Source organism: Capra hircus, chromosome 6, assembly GCF_001704415.2.
Source record: "Capra hircus breed San Clemente chromosome 6, ASM170441v1, whole genome shotgun sequence".
Classification (NCBI taxonomy): domain Eukaryota; kingdom Metazoa; phylum Chordata; class Mammalia; order Artiodactyla; family Bovidae; genus Capra; species Capra hircus.
Window position 1 is genome coordinate 91,558,575 of NC_030813.1, and position 25,752 is coordinate 91,584,326.

Below are 25,752 nucleotides of genomic sequence, written 5' to 3' on the forward strand. Positions count from 1 at the left end.
AGATGCAAAACACCTGGGCTTAAATCTGGCAATTCAATGGGGGAAACTAACCAAGTCTGATTGACAGGCAGACAGAAAAAAATGATAAATATGATATTATAGATACATACTACAGTTTTGGATCCAGTTTCTTCATTTGCCATTAAATCATAATTAGCATTTTCTCAGTGTCCACTGAAAAGTCTCAGCAGGAGACTGTACTCAGGAATCCTAACTAAGTAGTGGTTTTTAGATGGTGTGTGGGGACACTGAACTCCACAGAGTTTTAAATCACCCACAGGAAAGCTCATGGCTGGCCCTGGGTGGGAGCAGTGGAAAGAAAGGAAGAGAGGAAGGGAACCAGAGCCATGGTGTGGGAAATGTTTGCTGTGTGCTGTGCTTAGTCAGTCAGTCATGTCTGACTCTTTGTGACTCCATGGACCATAGCCCTCCAGGCACCTCTGTCCATAGGGATTCTCTAGGTGAGAATACTGGAGTGGGTTGCCATGCCCTCCTCCAGGGGATCTTCCCATGCCAGGGATGGAACCCAGGTCTCCTGCACTGCAGGTGGATTCCTTACCATATCTATATGGTATCTATATAATAGCTAGATATACCATATCTAGGGCTTTCCTGGAGGCTCAGAGGTTAAAGCGTCTGCCTCCAATGTGGGAGACCCAGGTTCGATCCCTGGGTCAGGAAGATCCCCTGGAGAAGGAAATGGTAACCCACTCCAGTATTCTTGCCTGGAGAATCCCATCTAGCCTTCCCTGAGCCAGCAGGGAAGCCTGTGAATACTGGAGTGGGTAGCCTATCCCTTCTCCAGAGGATCTTCCTGACCCAGGAATCAAACCAGGGTCTCCTGTGTTGCAGGCGGATTTTTTTACCAGCTGAGCTACCAGGGAAGCCCATGGGAAATGCTTACTGGATGGGTAAGAACAGCCTCTGTAACTTTACTAGCTGTGTGAGTTCTAGTTCTAGCAGGTTATTAAACCTCTCTGTGCCTCAGTTTTCTTATCTGTAAAATGGAGATGAAGTGAACTGAAGTTAGTCACTCAGTTGTGCCTGACTCTTTGCGACCCCATGGCCAGGCTCCTCAGTCCATGGGATTATCCAGGCAAGAATACTGGAGTGGGTAGACATTCCTTTCTCCAGGGGATCATTCTTTACTGTCTGAGCTACCAGGGAAGCCCCACAGGGTTGTTGTAAGGAATAGATAAGTATGTAAAGAACTTAGAACAATGGCTGATTCATGGAAAGAATTCTATACCTGTTTGCTTAAATAAAATAAGTAAATTCTAAGACCAAGGCAGCCCATGAAAATGCTGACTGTGCCTCATCCCTGAAGGACAAGGGTGAACAGACTTAGAAGTGCGCCGTACCCCCTCCCGACAGCAACCCCACGAGAAAGTCAAACCACCCTCTGCCTCTGCAGAAAGAAGCAAAACTTACATGAAGTCATCTAATTTTCTGACATAAACATTGATTTGGAACCTCTTGGCTGCTCTTAGGATAACTCCAGTCAACTGCAAATCAGAAAAACAGAAAGAAAACATTCAGTTCAGTTCAGTCGCTCAGTCGTGTCCGACTCTTTGCAACCCCATGAACTGCAGCACGCCAGACCTCCCTGTCCATCACCAACTCCCGGAGTTCACTCAGATTCATATTCATCGAATCAGTGATGCCATCCAGCCATCTCATCCTCTGTCGTCCCCTTCTCCTCCTGCCCCCAATCCCTCCCAGCATCAGAGTCTTTTCCAATGAGTCAACTCTTTGCATGAGGTGGCCAAATTACTGGAGTTTCAGCTTTAGCATCAGTCCTTCCAAAGAAATCGCAGGGCTGATCTCCATTAGGACTTATTAAAACCACACACAGAATCTTGTTCAATAGAGCACCGTTTCTGTGTGGTTCTGATAAACAGGGAAGACACTGCCATGCTTGCTAGGCAAAGTGGAACAAGGGACAACTGTTCCCCAAGACAGAATGAGGACTGGGGGTTGGGTTAGGAGCCTGGGAGACCAATGTTTCTCACACTTACTAGCATGTGAATTCTTGGGGACCTTGTTAAAATGCAGATTCTGATTTGGTAGGTCTGGGTTGAGGCTTAAGATTGGGCAGTATGCTGTCACTTCGGGTTTTATTTAAATAATTTTATTTTTATTTACTTATTTCTGATTGTGCTGGGTCTTCGTTGCTGCATAGACTTTCTCAGGTTGCAGCAAATGGGGCTACTCTCTAGTTGCAGTGCATGGGCTTCTCATCGTAGTGGCTTCTCTTGTTGTGGAGCGTGGGCTCTAGAGTGCATAGGGTTCAGTGGCTGCAACTCTCAGGCTGTACAGAACAGGCTCAATAGTTGCGGCGCATGGGCCTAGTTGCTCCACAGCATGTGGGATCTTCCTGACCCAGGCATGGAACCCGCGTCTCCTACATTAGCAGGCAGCTTCTTTACCACGGAGCCATGTGGGAAGCCCAGGATGCTGTCACTTTGAATAGCAAAACACTAGAGGACCTGGGCCGGAGAAGGCAATGGCACCCCACTCCAGTACTCTTGCCTGGAAAATCCCATGGACAGAGGAGCCTGGTAGGCTGCAGTCCATGGGGTCGCTAAGAGTCAGACAGGACTGAGCGACTTCACTTTCACTTTTCACTTTCATGCACTGGAGAAGGAAATGGCAACCTGCTCCAGTGTTCTTGCCTGGAGAATCCCAGGGATGGGGGAGCCTGGTGGGCTGCCATCTAAGGGGTCACACAGTGTCGGACATGACTGAAGCAACTTAGCAGCAGCAGAGGACCTGGACAGAAGGAGATTTAACAGATACCCTGTCGGGTCTCGGCTCCAAACTCACCATAGATGGTGACTGCAGCCCTGAAATTAAAACACGCTTGCTCCTTGGAAGAAAAGTTATGACCAACCTAGACAGTGTATTAAAAAGCAGAGATATTACTTTGCCAACGAAAGTCCATATAGTCAAAGCTATGGTTTTTCCAGTAGTCATGTATGGATGTGAGAGTTGGACTATAAAGAAAGCTGAGCGCAAAAGAATTGATGCTTTTGAACTGTGGTGTTGGAGAAGACTCTTGAGAGTCCCTTGGACTGCAAGGAGATCCAACCAGTCAATCCTCAAGGAAATCAGTCCTGAATATTCATTGGAAGGACTGATGCTGAAGCTGAAGCTCTAATACTTTGGCCACCTGATGTGAAGAACTGACTCCTTGGAAAAGAACTTGATGCTGGGAAAGATTGAAGGCAGGAGGAGAAGGGGACAACAGAGGATGAGATGGTTGGATGGCATCACTGACTCGATGGACATGAGTTTGAGCAAGCTCTGGGAGCTGGTGATGGACAGGGAGGCCTGGTGTGCTACAGTCCATGGGGTCATAAAGAGTCGGATATGACTGAGCGACTGGACTGAACTGGACTGTTGGGCCTGGGTATGCAGGCAGAGGGTCAGACCACTATGAGGAGGATATGGGCACAGCCAGAGAATGGTGCCCATGCACAGCCAGGCCCACCCCACCGAGCCCAGAGGGCAGATGCAGCACCATCCCCCATGGCCACTCCACCTTTGCACCAAGGGTGTGGGGCTGTGCCTTGCCCTGGTGACAAGCACCTGCAAACAGTTTGGTTGCTGAAATAGAACTGACTGATGGCTAAGACAGAAAAGGGAGAAAACCACACCAGATCTTATTCATAAGATGTGCTGCATGTGCTCAGTAGCTCAGTGGTGACTCTTTGTGACCCCATGGACTGCAGCCTGCCAGTCTCCCCTGTCCATGGGGATTGTCCAGGCAAGAATACTGGAGTGGGTTGCCATTTCCTCTTCCAGGGGATCTTCCCAACCCAGGGATCTAGCCCTCATCTCCCTCACTGGCAGATGGATTCTTTACCACTGAGCCACCTGGGAAGCCCTCCTAAGAAGATAAGAGCACCAATTTCTCAAATGTAAATGCAATGAGTAGTTATGAGTGAAATGCCCATAAATTGCTGTGCTCAAAGAATGGGTTTGCTCTTGTATGACTGTTCCATGCATGTGTTCAGAATCCCAAGAAAGACGATATCGCGTTCAGTCCCTACAGTGAGGGGCTCTCATGCTATGAAATTATACTCACATTCTTTTAACATGGTTTTTAGTTTTTTTCCTCTGTGAACATAGGATTACAGTGTATGTATATCTGATGCCCTTTAAATTAATGTTATCATAAACTAACTCTCAAAAACACCTGTATAAAGTGTTTTGCCAAAAGTGACTAAAGCTTATATATAAATATATTTAAATTTCAACTAAAACATTCCTGGCAGCAAGTAAGCAGAGGAATATCTTCACCCTGCTGATCTGTGGCCCAGTGGGAGAAATGCATATATATGTTCAGGCCACTCTTTCGGCAACAAAAGAAGATCCAGGTTACCTTGTCTGATTCCAGTGGTTTCCAATGATGGAACTTCCATTGTTGCTTTTGTGTTAAAGGGGATTTGCTGATATTTCTGCATATTAGCTTCACAGAACTTAGCCTTCTAATGGCCGGGTTATGAGACTATGCACCACACTGCACTGAACCGAGTTCCCTCCACTTGATATATAAATGAAAGGAAGACAACATATTTCTCAAGAGTGCTCAGGGCTAAACTGGTGAACACCGTATAGACAGAATAAAATGTCTGTTTTTTAACCAGGAAGACGTGTGTACTCACAGGATTGATGTCCACAAACGTCTCATGATATTCCTTATTTGGATGCATGCCTTCAATGGCAGAGACAAACTTTTCGTCTGCCTGGTAGAAGTGTGGGAAAGACATAATAATAGGTGCACCTGCAGTGTGAGGAAAACAGAAATGAATGGTGTGGTTCTTTCAAGTCTAAGTTGAATATACAGTTCCTGACCACAAATCTGGTTCCTCAGTGAGGGGTGGAACCAGTGAGGGGTGGAAAGCTGGATACAGAAAACTTGAGTGGAGGAGAGTATGAGTCTCATACGGCAAGTATGAGTCCATGGCTCAGCCATCTCACTTGTCACACATAGAGTTCTGTTCTCTACTGCTACACAGTTTCACAAAAACACAATTTCCTTCCTTCTTTAAAGGACGCTGACCTTTAAAATGTATTTTTGAAGATCTGTTGAAGACAATAAGGGCCAGACACTGTCCTGAGTGTTATGCACACATTTATCTCTCACCTGCACACAGCCCTCCAAGGAAGTTATAATCATTCCCATTTTACAGATGAGAAAACTGCTGTCCGGAACCCTCCTTCAGCAACACGGCCAATTTGCTAACAAACAGAATAGGATTCAAACCCAGATTCCTCTGACTCCAGAACCCTCACTCATCCCACTAGCCAACATATTCCCCTGAGGAATTCAAAACACTGGAGGACAGTCCTGGAGGCGACCATTTTAGTCCACATCTGGGAACACAGAAGAGGCAAGAGGAAAAGGACTAGAGCAGGAAGTCTGTTGGAAAATAGAATCCTTCTGGGGGTTCTGACATCAACTTCTTGAGGAAGCAGAAGGTTACTGACGTGTGCCTTGAACCACAGAACCATGGGCTGATCAGGCATGTGCTGCTTCAGGACTACCCCGCAGTGAGTTTGCAGGAGAGGTCTAATCTCCGGGTTGGGGTGTGTGCTCCCCAGAACAGTCATTCCTAATCGTGCAAGCATCATCTTCATGAGAATCATATGCAGCCCATTAAAAAATACCGATTCTGGGGCCCTAGTATGTGGGCTCTGGGACAGATGCTTTTAATGATTCTCCGGATCATTTTGATGTATGGCCAGTCTTGTGAGCCATGATCTCAACAGACAAGGAAAGAGAGGATTAGCCCAAAGGGAACTTCCAAACCACATGGACAAGGGGTGAAAGTCACCACATTACTCAGAAAAAAAAAAATTTTTTTTAATCAAGAGAAAGGGGTTACCAAGTTTCTCAACAGAAACTTAAAGAATTGAAGCCCAAGAAACATCACAGTACAAATATGAAAAGACCCTAAATTCTAGCAAGAATTTGCTCAGATAAAGATTTTATTTAAAAAAAAAAAATCCTATTCCTTCTCTGAGCCTTGGTTTCCACAGTTATAAAAAGAGGCCACTGGTTGTCATCTAACAAGGCTATTTTTGCAGCATATGATTGTGAAAACTATCCTTGTGGTGCAGAAAATGCTTTTGTCAGCTGCACCGCTGGTCATTTCACCTCATTCACAAAAAGGAGCAGGTTAGCTCAGACATTTTTATGAAACATTGGGAACTTTCTGGTCAGGGTTTAAAACTAACTCTGCTTAAAATTAACTCTTAGTTTCAAGAGTAATGAGAATCATTACCAAGGTATGAACTTTCCTATTACCTGAGTCTTTACTTTCTGTTTCAGCCTTGTTTTGAACATGAAATTAGTTAATACTTGACATGTATTAACTATATGTAAATATGTGAAGCACTTACAACAGTTATGATACTAGTAAGCTGCTAGTAATATGAACTATTATTTCTATTAAAACTGTAACTGGAAAAGATACATGCACCCCAATATTCATAGTAGCACTATTCACAATAACCAGGACATGGAAGCAACTTAAATGGCCACCAACAGATGAACAGATAAAGAAGACGTAGTATATATTTACAATAGAATATCCTCAGCCATTTGAAAAAGAAAAATGAAATAATACCATCTGCAGTAACATGGATGGGCCTAGAGATTGTCATACCGAGTGAAGTAAGTCAGAGTAAAACAAAAATCACATGATATCGCTTATATATGGAGTCTTAAAAAATGGCACAAATTAACTTATTCACAAAACAGGAATCGCGTAACATGAAGAAAATGATCTTATGGTTACCAAAGGGGAAAAGGGTAGAAGGAGGGATAAATTAGGAGGCTGGGATTAACATATACACACTACTGTATATAAAATAGACAACTAATAAGGACCTACTGCATAGTACAGGGAACTCTACTCAATATTCTGGAAAAATGTATATGGGAAAAGAATCTAAGAAACAGTGCATATAACTGATTCACTTCGCTATACAGCAGAATCTAACACAACACTGTAAATCAACTCCAACAAAAAAAACTAAAAAAAAAAAATAAAAATGTGTTAGATTGAAGAGCCGAAGGGAAAAAAAAGGACGCCTAAGCTACAGCCCTGCCCCCTGCGGAGCTGCGCGGCACCCGCGCCATGCGCATGTGCTGGAGACCCGGGGTGGGGCGAGGTCCAGCTCCCCAGGCCAGCGCCTTGTACCAAGGCCACCCCCAGAGCACAGGCGGCCACGGAGCCACTCCTAGCCCAGGGCCAGCTTGAAAACAAAGCCAAAACCACTCCTGAACTACTGCCCAGAAAAAACACAACATGGCATCCTAGCAATAAAAGCATTACAGGAAAGCCAATGCTTTTTAAAAAACTATGCTATAGTCATGTTACAAAACTTTTTTAAAATCGTAGTTAATTAACAATGTTGTGCTCATTTCTGGTGTACAGTGAAGTGGTTCAGTTATACATATGTATTCAAGATATTGAATATAGTTCCCTGGAGCTTGTTCTTTATTTTATATATAGTAATTTGTATCTGCTGGTCTTAAATTCCTAATTTATACCCTCTGCTTCCTCTTGGTAACCATAAGTCTGTTTTCTACGTCTGTGAGTCTGTCTCTAACAAAACATTATTCTTAAGAGCTTGGAATTGCTCTTTCTATTGGGCTGACAACCTTCTTTGTTGAGGAACATCAATCGTGCATCCAGACCCCCACACCGCCACCTGCATCCCCTCTCTGAATTCTTACCATTCTTGCAGACGCTGACATTCAAAACTCCTGAGCCCAGGCAGTTTCCTTTAGGTATACAGAAGCCAGCGTTGTCTGAGGTATTGGCTAATATTTCTGCAGGCACCTTATACCTCAAGGCAGGCAGTCCCTGGACACTCTCAAAGTCACTGAAAGTTATATACACTGACCTGTTAGGAAGTAAGGATAAAAAGTCAACTTGGGTCCCCATCAGCATGGTCTGCCTGAATCAGTAAGTCAGCCAACTGTTCTCAGGTGTAATATGGCTAAACGCTTACAGGATACACGGGAAATGAAGAGGCCAAAGAAAGACTGAGAGGAGCTCAAGCCACTTGGTGTATAATAAAGTCGGAGATGGATTGCAGTGAACGATGTTTAAGAGGCAGCAACTGTGCTAACATCAGACTGAGAAAAAGACATAATGTGTGGTAGAAAACCAAGACAATGAGTTAGAATGGATGCTTATGCTAAAAGAAAGAAGCGTCGTCCAGACCAGCACGGGCACATGCCAGTGTGGCTGAAGCAGAAGCAAAGGAAAGAAAGCCAGGGAGAAGCCGAGACAAAGCGGAAGCAGAGGAGGTGACCCGCAGATTCCCAAAGGCCTGGACAAGTGCCCCATTAGACAGATACTTGATTAGATGTACTCTGATACCCATTTCCCCCAAGTAAAAATCGTTTCCATATTTTGCCATGGTTATTTATTTCAACAGAGTAGAACATCATTCTGCCCTCAGAGATTAGAGTTTCTATCAGTGGTTCCTTCTAACACAAACCACCCAGCTATTTGCATAGCACCTGAGTGACAACTGGGCTTGCCTTGTGACTCAGCTCGTAAACAATCCACCTGCAAGGCAGGAGACCTGGGTTCGATCCCTGGGTCGGGAAGATCCCCTGGAGAAGGGAAAGGCTACCCACTCCAGTATTCTGGCCCCTGGGACTTTCACTTTCACTCTGAGTGATAGCCAAGGCACTTTCACAGGCCTTGTCTTGGAGCCTTCATCCCTGCATCTGAGGGTGTCCGAAGGCTGAGGGGGGCCTCACGTTTCATCTCTGAACCATAGGTGGGACACACCTCTCGCCGGGTTGTGACTAATGTAGGAGTTGCCTTCCACTGTACATCTCACCCCTGCAGCATTTCTTAATGAAAATTTTAAGCAAATAGAAAAATAGAGAAAAATATTATAACAAATACATTTTATAACAAAAACCACTCAGATAAATAAAATGTATATTTACAGCTACAACTGAAGTTCTCTATGTAATACTCCTGATTCTGATCTTTCTCTGCATCCCCAGAGGTAACCACTATCCTGAATTTGGGGTTTATCATTCCTATGCAGACCACTATGCTTTAAAAAAAAAAAAAATTTAATTTGGCTGTGCCGGATCAAAGTTGGCATGCAGGATCTTTGCATTTTTAGTTGTGACATGAACACTTGGTTGCAGCATGTGGGATCTGGTTCCCTGAACAGGGATCGAACCAGAGACCCCTGCCTTGGAAGCACAGCATCTTAGCCACTCACCACAGGGAAGTTCCCAGGCCTTTATACTTTCACCTACATACATACTCATAAACAACATGTGGCACTGTTTGTTATTTCTAAATGTTATTATAATAGTATACCATATTGTTTTTCTGTAATTTGCTTCTTCCTTCAACATTCTATTTTTAAGATTTCTTGCATTAAAGTACATGGCTCTGGTTGCTATATTTTACTTTTTATATGATATTCTATCATACAAAGATCCCATTTATTTATTTATGTCCTCCTTTGCATAGGCACTCAGATTACTTTGGATGGAAGAAATTTTTACATATTGAGATATGGAGAAGTGATTTCGGCTTATACATGAATTAACTTAAACTTTATGCTAACGAGAACAGCCAGTCTTACGGCCTGTCAAACATGCATGGTACATCTGCTTTAACCATTAATGAAGAGAATGTATTTAAAAACCAAAATGGAGTAGCTGTGGTTCAGACATCCAGGAGGGAATTGGGTGACCACTGTGGATGTGGTTTCAGACACACTCCTGCATCACTGAAAACCTGAACTTTCTGAACTGCATTAAACTCAAGGACACCACTAGCTGTTCTCAAAACAGTATCTCCTAGCAGCAGTCAGCTGCAACTTTGCAGGGTCAAGGTCTCCCCTTGCAATTAGGCAAACATTTCAGATCCCAGCCAACCCTTGTTTAACAAGCACCCTTACTTCTTGACAGGTCCAGTTATATTTCTTGATAAACAACTCATGTAACTAACTGTAACCTTGAGGTTTTTGCCTTGAACACCTCCAACATTTTGTAGTCTGACAAAATACAATTCAAGCGCTCTCTGAATTAGCGTCTCCTGGGCTACAGCCCTCAGTTTGGCTCGAGTAGAACTTTTCTATGCCAATTATAGATCATTTATTGGTTATTTCTGGCAACACTTCCAGTGTTTTCTTAACTACAATCGACGTGTAAGTCTCCCTCACATAGGTACCCACGTTCTTCAGGCTAGGGAACCCATGTTGGAGAGGCGTGTGAAACCATGGGGTTGGAGGTCTTTGGCATTGCTAAGCGCTGCCAAGTGGCTCTTCACAAGTGGTGGTTCCAGACAAGAATAAGTTTCCTCTGTGGCAAATCTTTAATAAGCCCCTCCTGCCCTTCTAGGTTTCCTTGTCTCACTCATTGCACTCAAACATGTTCTCTTTGTTCGGTCCTTCCGCAAATACTGACCAGGTAGAACAGCTGGCTGGAAGGTGACTGATAGTCCGCTCCAGAGCTGGAAAAGGTCTGCACTGTGGCACAGAGACGGGGGACGGAGTGGGGAGTGAAAGAAGAGCTCTTTCTGAGGAGGATGACTAGCACTTGCGGCTAATTTAGTGCGAGAGATGAGGGAGATTTACAGTGACTCTGACAGGGCTGGCTGGGGAGGTGCTCAACTGTGTGAAATATGAGAGTCCCTTGGACAGCAGGGAGATCACACCAGTCCATCCTAAAGGAAATCAACCCTGAATACTCTTTGGAAAGACTGATGCTGAAGCTCCAATACTTTAGCCACCTGATGCGAAGAGCCGACTCACTGGAAAAGACTCTGATGCTGGGAAAGATTGAGGGCAGAAGGAGAAACAGGTGGCAGAGGATGAGATGGTTGGATGGCATCTCCTATTCAATAGACATGAACTTGGGCAAACTCTGGGAGATGGTGAGGGACAGGGAAGCCTGGCATGCTGCAGTCCATGGGGTCATGGACACGCTTTGGTGACTAAACAATAAATGAAAGCCAGAAGAACAGCCATTCTTGAGAATGTAGACGCCATAGGGTCAAAGGTAACTAGGTGACGTCCAACTGAAGAGAAGTCTCATAAAAAGCCTTGCAGGAGGGTGTGGGAGAGGAAAGGGAGGCTGTGTGATCAGCTACTCATCTGAGCAGTGTGATGGTGAAGGGCGGAAGGAGAGGTAACGACGGGGAGACGGGAGTCAGGGTGTGGAGTAGGATGCCTTCCTCCCACAGAGGGGACTTCATCATGGGTGTCTGGAGAGAAACAGCAGGTGGGAGAGAGGGATAGATGTGGGCAAGGGTGAGCAGATATGCTCAACGGGAAGGTTAGCACTCAGCAAAGACCTATGAACTCTGAAGTATGGACCACGGTATGATTTATCTTCTATGCACCAACTGGAAGAAGACCAGAGCAAATTTCACACCTGATAGAGGATATCATAATAATGAAGAGCTAATATTATTTACTGTGTGACAGGCCCTGGGCTAAGTATTTTATTAAAGTAACTCATTTATCCTCAAAACAACTCCCAAGGTAGGCAACTATTTCTGTCCCTACTTTATAAATGAGGACAGTGAGGCAAACAGTAGTTAAATAATGTTTCCAAGGTCACACAGCTGTAAGTGGTGGAGCTGGTATTCCAACCAACACAGCTGGTCTGTGAATGGCTATACTTTCTCTTGTTTCTCAATATGCCATTATTGCTGGTCACTCATTAAGCACAAATATCCTCATCAAATAAGTGTAATTATATACATCCCTCATTTTTTTGGCACCTGTATAGTAGTCACATTTCAAGTTCTTACCTGCAAAAATCAGATGGGAAGACATAAAGGACTTCATCTTTGGTGATTAATGGGTGAAAAGAGTCTCCATCTGTTCCGTTGATCATATTGCACTCATCTGCTGTCCACCAGTCAAGCGACCTGTCACAGGGAAACAAGAAAGAGTCCAGATGGCCACACTGGATTTTAGGCTATTTTTAAAGATACATATATCTATCTATGTATTTTTGGCTTCGTCGGGTCTTAGCTGTGGCACAAGGACCCTTTATTGTGGCATGTGGGCTCTCTAGTTGTGGTGCACGGGCTTAGTAGCTCTGCAGCATGTGGGGTCTTAGTTCTCAGACCAGGGATCAAACACACAGTCTCTGTATTGGAAGGAGGATTCCTAACCACTGGACCACCAGCAAAGTCCCTAGGCTTTTTTTTTTTTAATGGTCTGGACTTTTCAAGACCTAACTGGGAGCTGGCTACCCACAGAACCTTGTTCACACGCAGACACCAGGGCGATATTGGTTGGGAATTGGATGAAGAGGGGGAAAAGCAGGGCCCTGATTTCCAAATATCAGTTCTGACAGAGAAAACAGTCAAACATCCTTCTTCCCTTCCTTCAAAACTGAGGATCTCCTGTAAAGATTTAGAAATATCCACGTGCTTTAAGCAGTGATCCAATTTGCCATTCACAACATCTGTGTTCACAGCCAGCCCACAGTCAGATGAACTCTGGACAGACATGTTCAAGAAGATAATATTCACAACAGGTCATTAACTGTCTCCCCTCCAAACAGTTCTCTGATCCAAAATTAACTTCTCTTGGGTCACAAGAAAGCTTAATTTTGAATCTATTTTATACTCACTAAGAGCACAGTTGAGATAGCAGGTTTTTAAAAATTAATTCCTTGAACAATGGTATAAAATGCAAAAGATAGGAAGGAATGGGCAAAAAACAGGAATTCTTCCAACTTCTGGTCAAGGCGAAATTCTAAATTCATGTATTAAGGGTCTCTTCCAAGTAAAATCACAGAGCAGTAGTTGATAAACCATAAAAGGGAACATTTAAAAGGTCTATACTCTACTCAAGCACAAACATCTTTTTTGACAATGAAAGGTGTTAAATGCCAAGTAGTGAGAAGGGTAAAGCTGCTGGCCTACTGGGCTGCAGGTATGGAAGCCAAGAGAAAGATCTGCAGGTCTAGATTCTGAGGTTGGTGAGGATTAAAGGTGGTCCATCAAGGGCTTGAAATCAGGATCTAGGACAGGGATTTTTTTCTGCTCAGCAAGAAAGGCTGAAGAAAGCAAAGCTGAGTCACAGGGAGGCAGAAAGCTCCAGACACCTTATAACCAGAACCTGGGCCAAGATGCCTGCTGATTTTTTGGCCAGATCTGTGATGTTGTTCAGTTGCTAAGTCATGTGTGCCTATTTCCAATCCCATGGACTGCAGCACACCAGGCTTCCCTGTCCTTCACTCTCTCCCAGAGTTTGCTCAAACTCACGTCCACTGAGTCGGTGATGGTATCTAACTTTCTCATGCTCTGCATAATTTTGAGGTGGAGGTCCACCATGTATACTGGTTTGAGGGGTTACTGGGTGGACTACTGCATACCTGCTACCTAGGAAGAGGTAAGAGAATGGATGGATAGTTGGATGGATGAGCAGATGGATAGATAACAGACTTAACCAATGAAAATAATTCTACACGTTAACATTTTTTTAATGAAAGCAACTTATGCTAAGAGATAGGCAACAAAATCAACAATGATAAGATGAATTCACTTTTGAAGAAATTAAAGTAATCGGACAATCTGGTTAATAAATAGGCTGTTTAGTATCCTCAAAGACACAAATGAAAGAACAGCATCCTTCAAAAGGAACAGTAAACTACTAACAAATAAAAAAGGAAGAATAAAATAAGAGTTCAGTTCAGTTGCTCAGTCATGTCCGACTCTTTGCAACCCCATGAACTGCAGCACACCAGGCCTCCCTGTCCATCACCAACTCCCAGAACTTGCTTAGACTCAGGTCCATCAAGTCAGTGATGCCATCCAACCATCTCGTCCTCTGTCGTCCCCTTCTCCTCCTGCCCTCAATCTTTCCCAGCATCACAGTCTTTTCAAATGAGTCAGCTCTTCACATCAGGTGGCCAAAGTATTGGAGTTTCAGCTTCAACATCAGTCCTTCCAATGAACACCCAGACTGATCTCCTTTAGGATGGACTGGTTGGATCTCCTTGCAGTCCAAGGGACTCTCAAGAGTCTTCTCTAGAGAGACCCAAAGAATAAAAAGTAGATAATCTTCAGAATAGAAACAGTTTCTGAAAGAAAAACTCTCTATTGGGATAAACTCTAGACTGTACATAGTTGGAAAGAACAGGCTAAATGAAATATTACTTCAAAGAATTTACACAGATATAATCTTAGGAAGATTAAAAATGGAAGGATCAAGATATAGAGACTATATCAAGAGGCTTCAATAAACGTTTAGTGAGAGTTTGGGGGACAGTAGTGAGAACAGAGTGAATAACATAGAAGCAATAATTTAAGAGATAATTGTTCAAAGTTTTCCAAATTTTAAGACAGATAGAAAGCCTTAGATTTAAAGTATGCTCCAAGGGCTGAACAGAATAAATAAAATAAATTCAAATTTGGATTATGTTGTAGTAAAACTGCAATAAAGTCAAGGAAAAAGATAATCAAAAGTAAATGGAGTAGTATCTTCATAATTTTGAACTGTCAAACTAGAATTCTATACCAAACTAAAATCATTAAAAACTGAATGTGAAATAAAGATATTTTAAAATATGCAAAGTCTAAGAAATTTTACCACCCACAGATCCTTACTGAAACAACTACTAATATAGGATTTCCCAACCTAGTATAGCCAAGCTTCAGTTTTTCCAATAGTCATGTATGGATGTGAGAGTTGAACCATAAAGAAGGCAAAATGCGGAAGAACTGAGCTTTTGAATTGTGGTTATGGAGAAGACTCTTGAGAGTCCCAGGGAGATCAAACCAGTCAATCCTAAAGGAAATCTACCCTGAATATTCATTGGAAGGACTGATGCTGAAGTTGAAGCTCCATCACTTTGGCCAACTGATGTGAAGAGCCAACTCATCAGAAAAGACCCTGATGCTGGTAAAGATTGAAGGCAGGAGAAGGGGACAACAGAGGATGAGATGGTTGGATGGCATCAACGACTCAATGGACATGAGCTTGAGCAAGCTCTGGGAAATGATGAAGGACAAGGAAACCTGGGGTGCTGCAGTCCATGGGGTTGTCCGTGCTGCAGTCCATGGGGTTGTCCATGCTGCAGTCCAAAAAGTCGGACACAACTTAGCAACTCAACAACAACAAACAACCCAGTAACATTTTGAGCCTGATGTATGGATGTGAGCGTTGGATTATAGAGAAAGCTGAGTGCCGAAGAATTGACGCTTTTGAACTGTGGTGCTGGACTCTTAAGAGTCCTTTGGACTGCAAGGAGATCCAACCAGTCCATCCTAAAGGAGATCAGTGCTAAGTGTTCACTGGAAGGACTGATGTTGAAGCTGAAACTCCAGTACTCTGGCCACCTGATGCGAAGAGCTGACTCATTTGCAAAGACCTTGATGCTGGGAAAGATTGAAGGAGGGAGGAGAAGGAGACGACAGAGGATGAGATGGTTGGATGGCATCACCGACTCGATGGACATGGGTTTGAGTAAACTCCAGGAGTTAGTGATGGACAGGGAGGCCTGGCATGCTGCAGTCATGGGGTTGCAAAGAGTCGGACACGACTGAGCAACTGGACTGAACTGAACTGACGGAATTCTCTGTAGGGGACTGTCTTGTACACTGCAGGATGCTTAGCAGCATCCCAGGTCTCTACCCAGTAGACACCAGTAACGACCTCCAGTTGTGATGATATGTGTCCAGACATCACCCAGTGTCCTCTGGGGAGCAAAACTGCCCCTGTTTGAGAACCACCGTACTAATGATCTTCAGCAATAAGAAAACTAAACCCAAAGGGAAGATGTGAGAAGAAAAATACCAACAAATTAATAAAACACATTGGTATTTTAATTTACTATAAAAATAATGAACTTTTAAGTTATATTTGGCTTCCTAAAAAGGTGAAACAAGTTGTAGACAAGAATAACACAGACGCTGTGTTAAGAAATGTGTAAAGGTATTGTTTCATTGGATGAAGAAAGATAATAGCTAACTTTAGATTCTGTTAGGAAAAAAAAGAACTATTAAGTATAACCTGAGGGTAGAATAGACATAACCAGCTAAGGGTGAAAAAGAATGTTGAAATAAGTGTAAATATATGAAGTAATAATTATACAGTAATTGTATCAGTAGTTACAACACATATTTAGTAGGATTAAACTCTATTAAAAGAAAACAACAGATTGGCTTTAAAACAAAATCTAGCTATATTATGTTTACAAGTAAATTTCTCTCTTAGCCTAGTACCCAGTCATCTAGTTATGCCTCCAAAGGCAACACTTTTGCCAGTTTCTTATATTCTTTCAGGGTTCTTATATCCTTAGGAAGGAGTGTGTATATGTGTATGTAAATACATGTGTATGCACCTGGATATATGTGTTATAGCAAATTTAAAGTTTTTTTAATTTAACAAGTTTTTGCTTTATAGAGAACTGTAAAGATAATATTCCACATCAGTTTTCTTGCCTGTATTTCTGGGAAGCTTTAAAGTAAATTTAATGTTCAAGAAGAAAATTTCTCTTACCACAGTCCCTGAATAATTAGCCTCCTTTTTCTTGAAGATTTCTAATTTCTATGACCTAAAAAAATTATTTTGCTTTATGTGTGACTTAATTGCAAGCTGCCTCAGTTCCTTTTTGGAGAAATTTGGTTTTGGAGCTGGTTTGTTTACAAATTATAAATGTGAAATAATTTTGAAATTCTATAGCAATGAACTGAAATGTATTTCATCATAAAAGAGACACAATGTACAATCACTAAATTAAATTAAAAAAGAAAAAAAAATTCTTTCCTTCCCCGCAAACAGGCAGCAATTTGAAAAATATTTGCCCAGCAGAGACACATTACTCAATGTGGGTTCGATCCCTGGGTCAGGAAGATCCCTTGGAGGAGGAAATGGCAACCCATTCCAGTACTATAGCCTGGGAAATCCCATGGACAGAGAACAGTCCACGGGGCTGCAAAAGAGTCGGACATGACTGAGCGACTAAACAGCAACAAACAATAGCAAGTGGAAAAGTGAAACTTTTCACTGGCTTGTGATTCATGCTGTAACCATGAGAAACCTACATATCATTATATGGTAATTGTATACTAACACTAATAATTGTATACTAATACTAATAATTTAGTATTTAATCTGTGGAGTACCTTACCCCAATCCTGATTTACAAAATAATAATTTTACATGTTTAGACTATATTATTTATATTATAGGATATTTTACATAATTATACATTTTTAATTGATATATTTTTACCCAAAAATGATTGTGCTAATTTTTAAAAAAAATAAAGCAGAAGTGGACATTCAATTTAAATGAAAATTGAAAACATAATTATACTGAAAGCCATTAGACTTACGTTTTTCCATTCCATTCCACAATCTTGGAAAAGTTAAGGTAATTGTCTTCTCCAGTTAGAAAAACATAGTCTCCATCATTAGTCCCATTTTTCTGAAAATAAGTGAATATGGTTATTTAAGATAACTGTGATGGTTCATTTTATGTGTTAACTTGGCCAGGCTATGGTGCCTAGTTGTTTGGCCAAACAATACTCTAGATGTTGCTATATATTGTAGATGTGATCAGTTCAGCTTTAGTAAAGGAGATTACTGTTGATAATGAATGTAGGCTCATTTAATCAGCTGAAAGCTCTAAAAGCAAAATCTGAGGTTTCCTGGAGGAAAAAAAATTCTTTCCTTAAGACTACAGCATAGAAATCTTGCCTGAGTTTCCAGCCTGCTAGCCTGTCCCACGGATTTCATACTTGCCACTTGGCAGCCCCCACAATCATATAAGCCAATTCCTTAATCCTGGGTTTGCTGGAAGTTCATCTGGGTTTTCCTGTAACACCCTAGGGGCAAAGCAAAATGAATGTTCTGGCCAACACAACATAAATCCCTCAATAAATATACAAATCTCTACTGATTCTGTTTTTCTAGAGAACCCTAAATGATACAGTAACTAGCACATTTAATCTTTATGAAACTGCCCTAGTGGAACCTACATGCCTCATGAGACTGAACCAGAACTAGGGAATAGAGTGACTATTTGTTAAATCCCATATTGGCCATATTATTACTTTATGGTTTTAAAAAGTATGAGCCCAATTAAACAATGGACAGTGAATTGAAGAGACATTTCTCCAAAGAAATTATCTAAATAACCAATAAAAACATGAAAAGATGCTCAATATTATCAGTTATTAGAAAAATGCAAATCAAAACCACAATGAGATACAACTTCATACCCATGAGGAGGGATATTTTAAAAAAAGGAAAAGACCAAATGTTGGTGAAGATGTGGAGAAACTAGAGCCTTTCTACACTGATGGTGTGAGTGTAAAATGTGGCAGTTGCTATGGAAAACAGTTTGTCAGCTAGTCAAAAAGTTATATATAATGTTGCTTAAGACTCCAAAATTCCACTTCTATAATATACCCAAGAGAATTCTACTCCAAAATTTATCTCTAATGGCCATATAAAAACCTGTACACAAATGTTCATAGCAGCATTATTAATTGCCAAAAGTATAAATAAATCAAATATACATCAACTGAAGAATGGATAAACTGTGGTATATCCATACAATAGACTATCACTCAGCCATGAAAAAGAATGAAGTGCTGATATATGCCACAACATGGGTATGAAATCATTTATATGATTTCATATAAATTCCATTCCATTTATATGTATGTCCACAATAGGCATATCTATACATAGAGAGAGTAGATTCAAGTCACCAGGAACTGGTGGGAATGAGGAATGGAAGAGACTGCTAACAGTCTGTGGGTTTTGGGGCAGGTGATGAAAATGTTCTGGAATTACACAGTCGTGGCACTTGCACAACTGTGTGAATATAATAAAAACCACTGAACTGCATACTTTTCAATGCTGAATTTTATGTTAAGTGAATTCTATCTCAATTAAAAAATAAAAAAAAGCATAAATCCAGGGCCAGGACCTGACTACACTTGAATAGAAGAAAGTGATATTAATATAATTCTATTCTTCAACCAAAATTTTCGTGAGTTGTATATTCTTTCCAGGTTACACTTCTTAATGGCGCAGATACTCTGTACATTCTTGCAAGTTCTTCACCTGAGATGGAGTTTTGGTTTCTGGCAAATGCACGAGTTACTCTGAAACATTTAAATGTTTAACCACTTAGCTTAGACCACATCTGAGTTAAGTGGAGGACTTTAAGAAGCAACATACACTTTTTTTTTCAGTATTTTGGTCTGTTTCTTTTTAGTCTTTTTTCTACAGAAAATTTGTTTATAGAACTTATACATATATATGTAATATACATATGTGTGGCATAAGCCACACACAATTTTTATACATATATACAATTTCTTTAGTTATTTGTATATTTCCTGTTCTTCCTAAAAAAGTTCTTCCTAGGTTCAACTTAATGACTTCATATTAGGTGGAAATAATTTAACCACTTTCTTATTACTAAATATTTAGTTTAAAAATTTTTGCTACTATGAATAATGTATGTATATCTTTATGATTAAAAACTTTTTATTTTCTAAATAGACCACTAAAGGTGATATTGCTAGCTAAAAGAACATTAACATTTTTAAAGCTTTTGAAACACATTAGCAAGTTGCTCAAGATCACTCAATGGAAAGAGCAAGATACATCAATTTACATTCCTCAGATGCCTTTTGTTAAATTTTGCTTATTGAGTCAACAAAAAAAAAAGGGTTTCTTATTTCTTTTTGCATTTCTGTATTCAGTGAGGTTGAATTCTTTTTTCATTCAATCCTTTGCCTTAAAAAACATTCATATCCTTTGTGAATTCTTTTCAATTTTTTTTTTTTTTTTTCATCACAATATTATTTCACCAACTATGTCAGTATGTCAATACTGTCCACATACATAATAGTCACATTGTGTTCCACATATGAAGCTTTACATGACTTTAAGATATGAGAAGGGACCTCTCTTTGAGAGCAACAATGTGAACATACAATAACGTAGAAGCATACTCACACAAAAGAATGTTGAACCACCAAATTTTAAAAAGACATGTGTGTTACTTCTTGCAGTCCTACAACTAACTCAAATGTAGGCTAAGCTAAGTGGGTAAGCATTTAAAGATTTCAGTCACTCAGACTTCTCCCCAACTGTCAGCGGCCTAAGAGTCAGACACAGAATATCAATGCTTCCTTGTTACTCACTAGAACTTTTGTTGTTTGAAGACAAATAGGAATAAGTAGGTTTTGTGTTACTGCAGTAGGGATGTGGGTTGCATACAAGAAACATATTACTGCAGGAGGTTGAGAAATGTTCTGAGAATAAGACATCATTCATACTCCTAGCATTATAAATGCATAATCCATCCATGCAATAGGACTGGCTGACTTCTCAAAGATCCTTCCCAGCCACCATCATTTTATATAACACATCCAAGAATCCACACTCACTGGGAGGTGCCTGAACTCTTTTATGTCGAGGAAAACAGAGGTACCTTAAAATCAACAGGTACAGATATCCTGACTGGCTTTCCAGTAGGCAACTAAGAGACACCCAGACAGGCCTCTTGCTCTTGGGAGCTGTCTTGCTCTCACACTGTCTGTATCACCTCTTCCTACTCACTCTCACATTCTGTCCTGCCATTTAAAGATGAAACAACCAAATCATTTGATTGTTTCATCATTAAAGTCTTTAAGGAAAAAATGTTCGATGGCCTTAACTAAGGTTTTCTTCTTTAGTCACAAGGTGCAGTGAAGCTGGTGGAATGGTCTAGGGGATCAGAGGGATATGTGGTAGATACCACTGGGATTAAGGAAAGACTGGAGGCCAGGCTCAGACAGGTGCAGAGCAGTAGGTGCCAGCAAAGTACACAAGCCCATGGTCTGTCCCAGTCTTGCATGAATGGCAGCCCAAGTGTGGATCTCTGTACTGCTGGCGACAGAGTCAGTATTTGGCTAGAGCAGATAAAAAACTGAACAAAAAACACCTTTGCCTTTTTAAAAACAACAGTAGAGAGAGTTTATTCGGCTCCAAAATGGAAACATATACCAGTCATTCATATTATTAGTAATTCAGGGTCTTCTTTTCTGAGTGAGTCACAGAAAAGAAAAAACCAGTTCCTGAAATGTGTGTTGCAATTTATAGTTTGCAAAGCACTCTTGTGGACTCTCATTTTGGCTATTTCAAACAAGCTTTGAAGTGTGGACACCTTTATTCTCAAGTTACAAATGATGAAACTGAGGGTCAGAAAAGTCCCTTGGTTACTAAATTAAACAGTCAGGACGTGGATCCAGCCCCTCTTGAGTCGATGTCTCACGCTCTTTTCCTGAATGTGGGAAATCCATGCCAGGTACTAATCCAACTGAGCAATGCTAGGGTTTTTCACTAATGAGGTTTTATAGAGTTACAGTGGAGGCAAAGAAAGAAGAAAAAATAAAGTAAACCAACACATTCTTCCTGTGGGAAAGCAAAACTACCAATTTCTTAAATCAGCCTGTAAATGTGAATTACATTTTTAAAAGGTATTTAAGGATATTAGTTATAAGTCTGAGGCATGCATCTATGCTAAGTTGCCTCAATCATGTCCGCCTCTTTGTGACCCCATGGACTGTAGCCCACCAGGCTCCTCTGTCCATGGGATTCTCCAGGCAAGAATACTGGAGTGGGTTGCCATGGCCTCCTCCAGGGGATCTTCCTGACCCAGGGATCAAACCCACATCTCTTATGTCTCCTGTGTTGGCAGACGGGCTCTTTACTGCTAGCGCCACCTGGGAAGCCCCGTAAGTCTGATGGGGTCAGTGTAAAAACAAAAAGCAAGCTATACAATGAAAATTATCAGAGAAATACTGAGGTATGAGGAATAGAATCTACTTGGCAGATGGGTGATAGCCTTTGTATCTCTCTGTAGGGAGTTTCCCTGCAATTATTTCTAGACAGGAGTTTAGTCACAACAAGAAATCAGTGCTTCCTCTGGTCCCATGGAAGCTGGGCTCCTGTCAGATGGAACCTTCCAGGGAACATCGATTGGGTCTGCTTGCCCAGAGTGAAGGATTTAGGGTTGGTAGGACCCTAGTCCTAGGACCCTCCTCTTGTGAAGGTAATATCTAAAAGTTGTTAACCATTTTGTTAACCATAGTTTTTAAGTGTTATATATCCCTGACAGTACAGGGGCTATGTTACCACCATTTACCAACTGAAATGCTAAGAGATTACAGGATGAGGTGATATTCTTCAGTAATTAGAGCCAGAGAATAACCACAAATTTAAAGATGGGGAAATTAATCACAATTACATATCCTGCCCTGAACTTACCCTCTCTTCCTGAGTTTAAGTTTGTAATTTATCAACCTTTCAACTATCCATTTTACTCAAGTTTTTTTTTCGGGGGGGGGGCGGGCAGGGGGATACAGACTTTAATTGCTTTTAGGTGGCACTAGCAGTAAAGAACCCACTTTCCAATGCAGATGTGAGACATATGGGTTGATCCCTGGGTGGGGAAGATCCCCAGGAGAAGAGAACAGCAACCCACTCCAATATTCTTGCCTGGAGAATCCCACAGACAGAGGAGCCTGGAGGGCTACAGTCCATGGGGTTGCCATGAGCTGGACAGGACTGAGCAACTAACACTTTCACTTTCACTTTTTGTTTATTTCAAGCTCAAGCAGTTAATAACATATACTTCAAATAATAATTACTTGAATGCTGATAGTTTTGGTTTGCTCAGTTATGTCCGTCTCTTTGCAATGCCATGGGCTACACAGTCCATGGGATTCTACAGGCCAGAATACCGTTGTGGGTAGCCTTTCCCTTCTCCAGGGGATCTTCCCAACCCAGGGACTGAACCCACTGCAGGCAGATTCTTTACCAGCTGAGCCACCAAGGAAGCCCAAGAATACTGAAGTGCGTAGCCTGTCCCTCCTCCAGTGGGTTTTCCCGACCCAGGAATCAAACCAGGGTCTCCTGCCTTGGAGGTGGATTCTTTACCAGCTGAGCTACCAGGGAAGCCCATTTTGGGGGTTGCAAATCAAAGTAAATAAAATCTGCAAAGAAATGATGCAAAATTCCACTTATAAGCTAAATAAATCATAGGTGAAGGGCACATGGAGTTTCAAATTATCCAACATCTTTCACAAATGAGATGTCTGAAAATATAATAAGTACTTCCCATCCCTAACGTACTATCACATCCCTATTTAGTTTCTCGTTTGCCTTTGTCAGGCTGATCCATGGGTTTAGTCACTAAGCCATCGAAACTTGACATTGATCACTCATATTTATGACACATTGAAAGATTAATGGCACAGCCCCACTTCATACATTTTTTCCACACTCATTCAAAGTCAGTGCTGGTAGCATGTTGAAATTGTAGAAGTTTTTCTTCCCCTACTAAAGCACTTTCTTATTTTTCACATACTCTACAAGAGATCAAGAGTGCCAAGTAATTCACCCAAAGTGAAGATATAATCTGGCTTGCAATGCCCTCCTCTTCAGCTGAACACACAGTTTCTGAAAAGAAAAATCGACTTACCCCATAAAACAGGCCAAAATAGGGAGAGACGTCGTGTTTGAAAACGCTGATGAGGGATAAGATTTCATCTTTGTAACCCCAGAGCAGTTCATCCACCGTGTGGGTCACAAAGAGCTTCTGCCGATAGGCCTTCAGCAGGGCCTCGATGAACTCCCGGAGTATGGGCAGCTGGCTCCATTCCATGGCGGTCTGAGGAGCACAGGCAAATTCAGACAGCTGTGTCTGCACCCCAACCACCTACCGTCCCTTCAGCAAAGGGGGCTGCAGACCTAAATGTAAGTATTGAGATCAAACAGCTGAAAAATCAGCCAGTGAGCTCCTCTCTGGCTGAGCATGAAGAATAAATCTCTTCACTTATTGTCCTTTCTCAGTATTACATTTCGTAAATGAGATCCTCATTGCAACCCAGGAACCACAGAAAGGGAACAACTCTTGCGGTGCATTGGCATCGTTGCCACAAGATGGCACTATCTTCCTCCTGATCGGGGCTGGAGGCTGGGGGCGCCCGCATATACTGCCCCATTAGGCAGCTGGGCTGGGCCTGATCCGGGGTCTAATACTTTCCAGGTCCAGGTGCATATGTGGTGGTCACCTAGGAGTTAAGATGGGAGCCTCCGAGGGAATGAGTAGAAGTTTCTTGGGTCTCATGTATTTCTATTACTATAATTGCCGTTAAAAACAGAGCCCAATACTAGGTTGTCTTCAACAGCCTGGTCTCTGCTATTTAAAAGGAGATGGGGGAAAGTCAATACATATTTTAAGGATTAAAAAAATCCATCATAGGAAGCTAAATATGTACACACTACTATATTTAAAATGGATAACCAACAAGGACCTACTGGAACTCTACTCAGTGTTATATTGTGCCAGCCTGGATGGGAGGGGAGTTTGGAGGAGAATGGATACATGTCTGTATATGGCTGAGACCCTTCACCGTTCACCTAAAACTATCACAACACTATGAACCAGATACACCTCAATACAAAATAAGAAGCTAAAAAGAAAAAAAATTAGCAAGCAAATTCTATTGCTAGAGTTTCTGAACAAAAACAAGAGGGAAAATAAACACTTTAAATATGATCAGCTACCCTCCAAAATCCTAGAGACATGCTTATTTGCACAAGTCTGATCCTGAACACACAGGAAGAAACTGAAAAAAAAAATCTTAAAATTTGCACTTTGTCACCATTTGAAGAGATCACATTTGAAAAACCTCAAAAAGTCTAAAATGAACTTTAAAGAATGGAAGGGGAGAGATATATATATATATACATACACATATTAAAAAATTTAAATATGTACATATTAAAAATATATATATACACCTACATATATAACTTAATAGCTCCTAAAAGCCCCAAGGAGATCCAACCAGTCCATCTTAAAGGAGATCAGTCCTGGGTGTTCACTGGAAGGACTGATGCTAAAGCTGAAACTCCAATACTTTGGCCACCTCATGCGAAGAGTTGACTCATTGGAAAAGACCCTGATGCTGGGAGGGATTGGGGGCAGGAGGAGAAGGGGACGACAGAGGATGATATGGCTGGATGGCATCACCGACTCGATGGACATGAGTTTGGGTAAACTCCGGGAGTTGGTGAAGGACAGGGAGGCCTGGCATGCTGCAATTCATGGGGTCGCAAAGAGTCGGACATGACTGAGTGACTGAACTGGACGGAACTGAAAAGTAAAACTGTAATGGACTTAGCTTAGCTTTTTCCTTTCTTCTAAAATCCACAATAATGAGATTTAAAATGCCTACTTACCAATGCAGGAATATTTATTGTTCTAATTAAGTCAATTTTCGGGTCTCCAACAGATTTGTCTCGTTCAAAAACATAGGCCTTGTTGCTCACAGCGGATATTGTTGTTCCATTATCTCCAAATTGAATTTCGTCTTTGTTTCTGAGTTCCCTAAAAGAAAGAAAAGGATCTTGTTGAAAATAGGCAACACTTTGTTAAGTAATATAATTTTCATTTCTTTCATCGTTAAAGTTATTTTCAATATAACATTCTCAGTATACTGGGAGAAACTGCAGATACTGACCCCCCTAAACACTGGAGATTCCAGCTATAATGTGGGAAGGAAATAAGACCCCAGAGAGAGTAAAAAACCTGTTGCTTTCCTTCTTTTCACCCACAATTTGGAAAAGCAATATGGGGTTACTTTGACTAGGCAATCAAAGCCAATAACTCTCTGAGGCTATAGTTTGGTTCCAAAACATT

The 25,752-nt window shown here is 41.5% G+C and overlaps 1 protein-coding gene across 1 annotated transcript in view; it reads right to left on the reverse strand.

The window, feature by feature from the left end:
- The window catches only part of SCARB2 (scavenger receptor class B member 2), a 77,627-nt gene that overhangs the window by 8,615 nt on the left and 43,260 nt on the right, over positions 1 to 25,752 (reverse strand). Inside the window, exons 3-9 of the mRNA XM_005681792.3 lie at positions 25,293 to 25,440; positions 23,527 to 23,715; positions 17,372 to 17,463; positions 11,826 to 11,945; positions 7,754 to 7,923; positions 4,671 to 4,789; positions 1,432 to 1,505 (exon numbers count right to left, since the gene is read on the reverse strand). Of these exons, the coding sequence (XP_005681849.1) occupies positions 1,432 to 1,505; positions 4,671 to 4,789; positions 7,754 to 7,923; positions 11,826 to 11,945; positions 17,372 to 17,463; positions 23,527 to 23,715; positions 25,293 to 25,440 (912 nt within the window). The remainder of the gene's footprint in view (positions 1 to 1,431; positions 1,506 to 4,670; positions 4,790 to 7,753; positions 7,924 to 11,825; positions 11,946 to 17,371; positions 17,464 to 23,526; positions 23,716 to 25,292; positions 25,441 to 25,752) is intronic.